This window comes from Clinocottus analis, unplaced genomic scaffold, assembly GCF_023055335.1.
Source record: "Clinocottus analis isolate CAN_PGR_092001 unplaced genomic scaffold, fCliAna1.0.p SCAF_11, whole genome shotgun sequence".
NCBI classification, from domain to species: domain Eukaryota; kingdom Metazoa; phylum Chordata; class Actinopteri; order Perciformes; family Cottidae; genus Clinocottus; species Clinocottus analis.
Window position 1 is genome coordinate 6,988,168 of NW_027175832.1, and position 10,514 is coordinate 6,998,681.

Sequence of the window (10,514 nt, forward strand, 5' to 3'; positions counted from 1 at the left end):
TCGCTCCCTCTGTGTTTTTCCTCATTTGCTCTGAACTATACCGCAGCACCTCCCCTTCTCCCTCTTTCCCTCTCTTATTGTTCCTCATTTGTCTTCCACTAACACCCCACATGCACCTCTCATTCTTTCTCATTCCTTCTCTCTTAACCCGCTAACCCCCCATTCCTTCCCTTTTCCTTTTATCTCTCTCTCTTTCCTCCTCACTTTCTCTTCACCCTGTCTCCAGTCAACCCTCTGGCCTCCCCCCTTCGCTATGACTCTTCCATTTTCCCATCACAGAAGCAGGGGCGGGAATCAAATGACCGGCTTCTCTCCCTTCACCTGGTCTCAAAGCTCGAGCTGTGAAAGAAAGCTTTGTCCCCAAAAGCCTTCATCGCCTCTGGAGGTATGTCCTATGTTGTCCATACAGGAAAGGACTTTGGTCTGAGTGGAATTTTTGGGGCCCATGGGAAAATGTGAGTGAGTTTGGGACCTAACTCTCTCTGACAACTCCTCCCACAGAGTGTGATGTGTCATCAGGTTAAAAACCTCATTCCAGTAAGTCATAAGTAAGTCTGTAACAAATTGCTTGTAGCGATGAACACACAGAGTAGTGATGAACACTGATGATCACCTGATTCTGTAGCGCCCTTTGGCTTTACAGAACTTTGTAGAGTTTCAGTCCATTGTTTTTCAGTCCCGCCTTCAACTTTACTGCTTTGGTTCACTCTCATTGCTCTCGTAGTGCCGTTATCTGCCACAGCGGGCAGCTTTTTACTTGGTGGAGCATTTAGTAGCTAAAGAGCCAGATGTGTCCTGCAGAAGTACATTGTGACCAAAAACACATGTATGATAATATAGTTCTGTAACCGCGAGATGTAAACAGGCCACTGCTCCACATATCACCTCGTAAGCATGTCAAGGTTGTGCCAAGTTAAAAAAAAAAGAAAAAGTCTAGGCCTGTTTTGAAAAGAACTCAGTTTCACCTAAACACACAGAAATCTGATTATGAGGCCGTATCAGCTGTGACCTCCTTTAGAGCGCAGAGCAGAGCGATGACCATGAGCCAGCCAATGGGGCGCGCTCACATGCACCAACATGCAGCCTGGCTATGTCAACAAAGCAAGCAGAAGCTCGGGAAATAAATGTCCTTCTCTGATCAGGTAGACAACACTTAGCATTGTATCTTTACGCAGCAAATGTTGATTTGATGCTGTATTAATGCTCTGAATATTGTATGGAGAACTTTTAATCCAGCTACCGGTATGTGGATTTAACTTTGACTTCTCAGATAATAATTACATTTTAAAAGTTTGCACAATCCTGTGAACATGGCAGCACAACCTAAGGAAAAAACCTGCACTTTAAAATGAGATCTTTATACCTTTAGTCCTCACGTGTCTACACTAACAGTCTACACTGAGATGAGTTATTAGTGAGTGTTTCCACTACAAGCGTGTTGAGGCCCCTTCACTATTACATGCTTGTGACCTGCAGACTCACTGGGAGGAATGACCCAAAACGAAACCCAGTAAGGCAGGTCAGATGTCCGCTTGACACACTCTCTGCAGGGGGGTGTGGGAGGAGCAGGAGCCGGGTCAGATAGTAAGCAGGCGGGATGAGGCATGAGGAGGCCCACCAGGCTTTATTAACAAAAGCTTCAACACACACAAACATAGTCAGTATGGCATTCGCTGGCCTTTTGATGCAATGCACCCGCAGTGACATAGGCTCATACATTTTTGGGTGGTTAAAAACAATGTGGGATGCAATACAGCAGATATTGTATACATAACTTTTAGTTTATGATTTCTACGATGTATCAATAGTTGATGAATACATTTTAAACCATAAACAATTGATGTCTACATACCAGTATACGCTATTTTTAATTGTTTTTACCCAAGGGGAAGATGTTGTGGGATTAACACAAAATGATATACAATATGTATGGTGTTTGAAAATATAAGCCGGTTCTCTCAAGAACCATTGAGAGAGCTATTTTAATATTAAACAACATCCCATGATAACCATTAAAGATTTCTTTTGCTGAAATGAGTCCTAAAACCCACAAATGAGTTAGTCATTATTCACCTCAGCGTCCCTTGTCTCGAATTCAATGTTTTTTTTTAATGGGCTTTAAGGTCTGTGGTGAACACAAGCTTAAGACATTTAAATGTTTTGTTCTGCAAAATATAAGACAACAGCATCATTGTGTGGGTCGATACTCACACTCATTAACCGTGATGTAATCATTTTATAGCTGAACGTTGGCTCTTTACTTTTTGATTGCATTCACAACAGTGGTGTTGATTGTGAAAATTATCTTGATGAAAAAAAATATTGGATTTGCCACAGAGCTTATTTTCTGCAATTATTCAAACCTCAATGGAGAAATATCACTTCAGCCTTTTGTTGAGGGATCCAGTGCGATGCCAATCTCTAGGGTTGGCCTAAAAATATGTCAGCAATACTGCAGCATTTATAACAGGCTGCCAGTGTTATAGCTATTAAAATGTCAATTAGTGGATTGTGCAAGTATTTCAGGACAGTTAACATGACTGGATTATCATAAGCTAATATACCCTAATACAGTTTGTCAAATTACTAATAAATGCCTTACAATTTTTCTTCTGACCTTATTGAAACCCAATAACTGTATACGTATTAACTAGGCCTGCATATTTGAAGGTGATAAAATCTGCAAATGACCATTATAAGTATTACACCAAATTAGAAAATATTTTGTGTTTGGCAATATATGGGTTATGCATGAACACATGTAGATATGTGTAGACAATAACATTCTTTTGGATGCTCAATTATGTGGACACAGTTTATTCAACTCTGTTTGAAATTCAGCACTCAATATGCAAAGCCTATAGTATGAAGATTGCTTCAGTGTAGCATAAATGCAGCAGTAAGGACCAATGAGTATTCACAGTGGTACATGGCACTGTGAAGTGCTGTTGGTACAGTAGAAAGGCAGAGATGGAAGATGTATTAATATATTTATCTCAAATAAAGTGGTGTAAGGATATGACGAGTGTTCCCCATACTCTTAGCCCGAATAAATGTTCCAATGAGATTTATTTTTTCAAAACATTGCATTGTAACGGTTTACATGTTTTACTGAAGTAATACAAAAACCATTAACTTGTTGAGAAGGAATGCAGCGTTACACAGTAACTGTCTTGTTAATGACTATTCACATACAGGCAGGTATTTACATTCTCAATTTCAACATGACTGGACACAGGAAGGAACTGGGTTAAACATATAGAAACAAAACACAAATCTGCATAACAAATTAAAATAAGTACCAGTCATTAAACATTATTTTAACTATGAAGTTTTTGTTGGGAAAAGGGGATTAAAACCATGTGCCACTGCAGCATGTACTGTACCTGACGTACATTTACATTGCAAGCCGGTTCTTCAAGGTTTGTAACCTTGGTTTTAGTTCCCTGTGGCCCAACCTGAGAAGTACCTGCTGGATGAACTGTAATGTGAGCTTCACAGACTATGGGTAGTTCAGATGAAGTGCGTATGCAAGTCCAAGCAGAAGGCACATGGCTTGTAGCAGGTCTTGAATGTTGTCCATCACAACCATGATTTCAACGACACTGGACTGAGATGGAGGGAAGCTGAGCGGACAGCACCTTTCTGAACAAGGAGGATCCCAATTTCAATGAGTCCTCGTTGTCTGAGTCCTTTACAAATCATTAAAATAAAAAAAACACACAATTACATTTCTCATCAAATAATTAGCAATCATGTTAACCAATGTAGTCTACTTACAGGAGAATCAGACCCCTGAGGGAAGGTTAATTTTTCTATAAAACTATGGTGACAAATTTCAAATAATGGTGACAGTTCTAAATTATGATATTATAAGAGTTACTTACAAAGGCTAGCTTGTCTGTGGTATTGTCCCCAAGGGTTATAGGAAACGTCCTCAGCAACAGTTGGCTATGTCATCTTTTGGGGTAAAAAGAAAACACAAGTTACACAGCCAGAATGACAAGAAACCTGTAAAGTACAGCAAATGCTCCAGTATTACATTTCCAGACTAAATACAACTTGTTCCTTAGCCACCAGAGTAAATACTTTACCCTCTCAGGAGGTACTTTCCATTAACTACTGCAAAACGTTAACCAGACTCTGCTAATAACCATTTAAGTACCGTGTGCCTTGACAAGCTAGCTAAATTACTGCTATAAATGCAATACATCCCAACCAAACACTCACATTACTAGCTAACCTCTAGCTTAAAACACAAAAGGTGCCAACACACTTATTTATGTTATAAATTGAGCCGACAGAAAATTAGCTAATGGTAGCTTGGCGTGATAGCGTTTAGCCTGACTAGCTAAAATTACTTGTTGAAATAAATGCTCCCAGAATGACATCTAACATTTAAGTTAATATGGTGAGACTGACACACTCACCGTCCCACATGGTGTAGCGTTAAAGTTGTTTTCGGAATCCTGCAGCTCCTCACAGTCAAGTTAGCAGTCGGACACGGCAGGACGAGCGGACTCTTGTCGGCTCGTCAAAGCGCTGCCTGCAGCTGGCCGCAGCGCTGCACAGTGCACACGGCACTAATCTCACGGCCCCTCCCCTCCCTTACAGAAACGTAACGTACCAAGTTATCTCAGCTGAACATGATCAGTGCATTCAATTTTCGCAGCTGATTAGTGCAAACAACTAAATAGATTAAGCAATGACACCGTTTTTTTTTTTACATGACCACTGAAAAGTTTAAGCTGAAATAAAAATGGGTTTGCAACCTGAGATGTTTTTATGATCATGTTTAAAGTGAGAAAAGATTTTTGGTTTAGTTTCCATCCTGTATATTCATTCTACTTGTTCTGAAAACAACATAGAAAGCCCTGAAAAAGAAGCACCTGTTTTACATCCACGCTGATTTTTGGCAGTCGCTCATTGGTCCAGGACAGGACAAAATGAGTATAAATCAATACTAACAGTGTGGCAACAGGCGAGTGTGGCAACAGGCCAGTGTGGTTTTCGCTTTCATCGAGAGAAAGCATGAAGTTGGTCATTCTGGTGGCTCTGTTCGGGCTCTGCCTCGCCCAACACAACCCTCACATCAAGCATGGCAGGACCGCCATCGTGCACCTGTTTGAGTGGCGCTGGGCAGACATCGCTGAAGAGTGTGAGCGCTTCTTGGGTCCTAATGGCGTTGGTGGAGTTCAGGTATGTCTGACTGGTCCGTGTATTTTGCGGCCAACGGATTTTCGTTTGGAAATGAGAACCAAAATCAGGAAACGGCTAGTTTCCCGATTTCCATTTAGAAATAGGAAAACGGAAAATTACCCAGTTTGTTTTGATAATAGAAAACGACCCGACCCGTTATCTGATTATTTTTTTTTAAATGTTTTTTTTTTGATGTGCTTACACATGTACATCGATAATTAAAATACTACGTGGAAATCTTCTTTCTCAATTTCGCGTAGGTTTTTGTGTTGTGACCCGGAAGTTGCTCACACGAGCTTGACAGTCGCATTCATGTCAGCAGAGGGCTGATATATAATCAACGTATGTCAAACACAGACGTAATCAGGGAGAAAATATGTTTATAGTCAACGTAATTGAAGATGCCTGTTAGTTCTGGGGGAACATAACTTGTATGGGACAAGGTTGCAGCACACCACCTGCAACCAGGTGTCGTCCCAAACTGGGTACATAATGCAGTGGTGATATCTCCACAAGACATGCCATTCATTCAGTGTTCTGAAATAAAACCTGCATATTCGTGCAATGCTGTTATGTTGATGTACGTCTCATGGATGTCTGACTCTAAATTAAAGACACCACCAACTACTGATAGCTTTCGGGTCACAACACAAAGACCTACGAGAAATTACGCAGTATTTTAATTCTCTATGTCAATGTTTAAGCACATCAAAGAACAGATGAAGGGTCGTTTTTCATTTTCCGTTTTCGATTCTCAAAACGGAAAATGGGTCATTTTCCATTTTTTTGTTTTCCGATTTCTAAACAGAACTCGGGGAAGGGCTCATTTCCCGTTGTTGGTTTTCCAATTTCAAAACTAAAATCCATCGGTGGGCAAGATGAAAACTAAGCTGTCTCTTCTCTAATTTAAATCTAAAGAGGTAATTCAGTGATTTAGTATTGCATTTCCATAAAGTTGAAGGACTCACAAGAAACAGATTTATGAAAAATTAAAAAAACCTTATTTTCGATTATGCACCTCTTTCGTGTTTTTATTACCCCTGCCTAAAATAGCCCTGATGATGTTAGAATGTTTTTGGGGCTCTTTAATAACTGTATAGTACAATATCTAGAAGACTCTTTATAGTGATCTTTCCTCTGCAGACAATTCCTGTGGTAAAGACGATAATCACAGTCATGTGTTTTCTCCATGTTGCTCAGATTTCCCCTCCAAATGAGCACATTGTGCTGAATAGTCCCTGGAGGCCTTGGTGGCAGAGATACCAACCAGTCGGCTACAACCTGTGCTCCAGATCAGGCAGTGAGAACGAGCTGAGAGACATGATCACCAGATGCAACAACGTTGGGGTAAAGAGTGATTTAGTGAACGACATTCGGAACAATGTTCTCGTGTGTTTGAAAGCACCTCGTACATCTACAGCCTTGTACAAGAAAACAAATTCTTACCAGATGCTTTATGCAGCATTATCAAACTGTTCAGTAACAACAGGCAGCTGGAAATCTAGAATATAAAACATTCTGTAACAAAGAGCAACACTAATAAATGAATGCCTCTGTCTTCACGCTTTATTTTAGACATTTAACAAGTGCTAATTCGTACATACTGTCAGGCTTGTTGCTGGATTGCTAACATTGTAACAAACCAGTAGTGAACAGCGCAGCTTTGATATATGTTTGTTCGGTGAGAATGAACTCAATGCCTTAAGAGATGAAGTGAAAGTTAAGAGATAGAAGGGAGGTATTGGTATGTTTAGTTGCACCTTCAATCCTATCTTCATCTACCCCAGGTCAATATCTATGTGGACGCTGTCATCAACCACATGTGTGGCTCTGGCCTTGGACAGGGAAACAACGCTTCATGTGGAAGCCAGTTTGATGCTGGCAAGAAGGAGTTCCCCAGTATCCCCTTTTCCCAGTCTGACTTCAATGACAACAAATGCAGGACTGGCAGTGGCAATATTGAGAACTATAGCGATGCCAATCAGGTAATGTGTGACACTCAGAAACAATGTAACAGCTTTATTGGCAGCTTGCTATAGTTCACAGCACTCTTTCGCCCCATTAAAGGATCCATACTATTAAAAAACTCTACCTTGACTTGTTGGACTTGGAGAAGTTTTAAAACAATAAAGAATAAATAAATTGCAATGGAAACACTTATTTGCTGCTACAGGTGCGTGATTGTCGTCTGGTTAGTCTGTTGGACCTTGCCTTGGAGAAAGATTACGTCAGAAGCAAAGTGGCTGACTTCCTGAACAAGCTGATTGACATGGGTGTGGCTGGCTTCAGAGTGGATGCCTGCAAGCACATGTGGCCAGGGGACCTGTCTGCTGTCTACGGTCGTCTGCACAACCTCAGCACTACGTGGTTCTCTGGTGGCTCCAGACCCTTCATCTTCCAGGAGGTAAGTTAAATGGACCATCAACTTCCATTTTACTGTAGCATTAAGAACATATACTGTAGATGCAGATATCAATATGTTGAGTGGCTTCAGCTCATCTCCATTTTTGATAGTTTTATGCTTTTATGATCTAAATATAAAAATCAAAGACTGGCTAAATGTATGTTTACTTGGAAAACATGGTACCAGCACACACAAATTGCTGTCAGTATAACTTGTTTGCATTAAACAGTTGACTACTGAAATCCACATAACTTGCCTCCTACATGACCAAAAAGTATGACTGGTAGTGCAAACCAGCAGTCAACAGTCATGGAAAAATAAGCGCAGAAGTCAAGATGACAAACAAAAACACATGCACACTGGGAGCAGATGTTCATATCCAAGAATACATAACTAGCTGACAAGCACCTGCATAAATACAGGTAATAGTATAAAAGGATAAAGCAGAATGTGCTACAGCCTGTGATCTGAACAAATAAGTGTGCTCTGTCTTCACTAACAACAAAAACATTAACAGCAGAAAAATGTTTCTTGTTACTGCTGAGTCCCAAAACATTGTTGAATTACATTTTGTCAATCCACAAATCACTGATGCAGTTCATCTTGACCACATCTATCTTGAATAGTCTGGACGATGTGGATAATTATTTAATTTCCTTATAGGTTATTGATTTGGGAGGTGAGGCCATCGCGTCTAGCGAGTACTTCCATCTGGGAAGAGTGACGGAGTTCAAATATGGTGCCAAACTGGGAACTGTCTTCAGAAAGTGGAATGGCGAGAAGCTGTTTTACACAAAGTATGTTTGTCACTGTTGGTCTGCATCAACCACTTATCAGAGTGAAATATTATATGTAATTAACCATGAAACGGCTACACATATGGATTGGACCAATTTTCTTGTATTAATAATTGTATTTCAAGAGACCAATCAATGTTTCATTCTTAGAACTGGTACATCGTGGAGTTTTGGGAATTGAATATGTTGTATATTTTGTCCAAACGTGGATAATTTAAAAGTGAACGCCTCATTAGTATCATTGTATTCTTGAGTGCAGGAACTGGGGAGAGGGGTGGGGTTTCATGCCCAACGGCAATGCTCTCGTCTTCGTTGACAACCACGACAACCAGAGAGGCCACGGTGCTGGTGGTGCGGCCATCGTTACCTTCTGGGACTCCAAGCTCCACAAGATGGCCGTCGGCTACATGCTGGCCCACCCTTACGGTGTAACCAGGGTGATGTCTAGCTTCCGCTGGGACCGCCACATTGTCAATGGAAAGGTAGATTAGAAGGGTCTAGGAATAATTATTACATGTGATACATAGTGTAGATATGTTTTGTGAAACTCATTGATCTGTCTTTCTTCCATAGGATCAGAATGACTGGATGGGCCCTCCCAGCCATGGTAATGGATCCACAAAGTCTGTACCCATCAACCCTGATCAGACTTGTGGTGATGGATGGGTGTGTGAGCACAGATGGCGCCAGATCAAGTGAGTATTTAGAAAGCTAGACAGGGAACTGTTGAATACACAGAACACAAGTCACTTCTGCTTGGTCATATGGAACTATGTACGTTATATGTTATGATTGGATTTATCCATATCGCTTCTTTAGGAACATGGTTATTTTCCGCAATGTGGTTAATGGACAGCCTCATTCCAACTGGTGGGACAACCAGAGCAACCAAGTTGCCTTTGGACGTGGTGATCGTGGTTTCATAGTCTTCAACAATGATGACTGGTAAGAATTATTTGCTAAGCACTCTTAAATAGCACTGACCAAATATTAATTCCCCACTTCAGAATCAGTTGTAGCCAAACAAATGTGTATGATTGGATGATATAAAATGAATTATTACTCTCATGAACAATCAACCATCAGTAACAACAGTCATTGAAATTGTCTTTTAATGTACTGTTACCTGTAAAATCCTAACGCTTTCACTACTTATTGACAATAATGGCCAACCAACTACAAGCGTTTAGGTGAAAAAAAAACCCTCCAACAAATAATACAACCCAACTTGTTTTGATTTCCCATCATATAAAACTGCCTCTCTTCCTAAGTCATGTCCTATTGGCTTCCACTTCCTGTTTGCATCCAGTTTGAATAGAAAACGCAGCTTATTATGTGGGAAGATCCTCTCAGTTTCATTGTGATAGTTTTAAAAAACAAAATGTACCTTGTCTTCACCTTCAGGAACCTGGATGTGACCCTGAACACTGGCATGCCCGGTGGCACTTACTGTGATGTCATTTCTGGTGAGAAAGAGGGAAGCGGGTGCACAGGGACGCAGATCCATGTTGGAGGTGATGGACGCGCCCACTTCAAGATCAGCAACGGAGATGAGGACCCCTTTGTTGCTATTCACGCGGACTCCAAGCTGTAAAAACAATCATGTACAATGTTAAAATCAGATTAAAAACATAACTCTTATCTTTTGGCATTGGTTTTTTGTTCATGACAATCTTACTGATGGATAGAAAACCTGCATTTCAAGTCTAAAGTTGTCTTGATCACAGCAAAGCAGGTGCCATATGAAAATAAAAAGCGTGAAATGTGAGTTATAAGCAGTTAGTTTTTTTTTTGTTTTTGTTTTTTTTTCCACCACCACTTTGACACATGAGGCTTAAAAATCGGTGCGGCTAATTTGTGGATTTCTCAGATTCTAAATTAAGCAGCAGTTGCAGAGACATGCTAGCTGGCAAGCGTTAGCTAGTGAGTGTTAGCTAATATCTAGTACTCATGAGCTATTTAGCATGACCTGGCGACTCAGTAGTAGCAGTAGCGGCTTGTTTAAGATCAAATACAACTTTTGTTTTGTTTTTAGCAGATGGGGCTAATAATAGGGTGCGCCTTATAACCCTCAATTTACGATAAGCATGACAGTTTTTCAGCCAGTACTGTCT

The 10,514-nt window shown here is 40.6% G+C and overlaps 1 protein-coding gene and 1 long non-coding RNA gene across 2 annotated transcripts; one reads left to right on the forward strand and one right to left on the reverse strand.

Annotated features, from left to right (window-relative positions):
• Positions 1–3,050: 3,050 nt before the first annotated feature.
• LOC137782311 (uncharacterized) lies at positions 3,051–4,534 on the reverse strand. The gene is made up of 3 exons (XR_011077257.1): positions 4,431–4,534; positions 3,888–3,960; positions 3,051–3,692 (listed from the first exon to the last, which is right to left on the reverse strand). It is a non-coding gene; the product is annotated as an uncharacterized lncRNA (long non-coding RNA).
• A 497-nt stretch (positions 4,535–5,031) lies between these two features.
• On the forward strand, positions 5,032–9,994 carry LOC137778915 (alpha-amylase-like). The gene is made up of 9 exons (XM_068566283.1): positions 5,032–5,199; positions 6,400–6,546; positions 6,987–7,184; positions 7,373–7,603; positions 8,267–8,400; positions 8,660–8,882; positions 8,974–9,095; positions 9,220–9,345; positions 9,805–9,994. Exons 1-9 carry the CDS (start codon positions 5,032–5,034, stop codon positions 9,992–9,994), a joined length of 1,539 nt encoding a protein of 512 aa, XP_068422384.1.
• Positions 9,995–10,514: the final 520 nt, after the last annotated feature.

Excerpts from the sequence above, each read along its gene's own strand:
- LOC137778915 (XM_068566283.1), top strand. The coding sequence starts at position 5,032 with ATGAAGTTGGTCATTCTGGTGGCTCTGTTCGGGCTCTGCCTCGCCCAA. Across the intron at positions 6,547-6,986 it reads CCAGATGCAACAACGTTGGG|GTCAATATCTATGTGGACGC; the intron begins GTAAAGAGTGAT and ends CATCTACCCCAG. Across the intron at positions 9,346-9,804 it reads GTCTTCAACAATGATGACTG|GAACCTGGATGTGACCCTGA; the intron begins GTAAGAATTATT and ends CTTCACCTTCAG.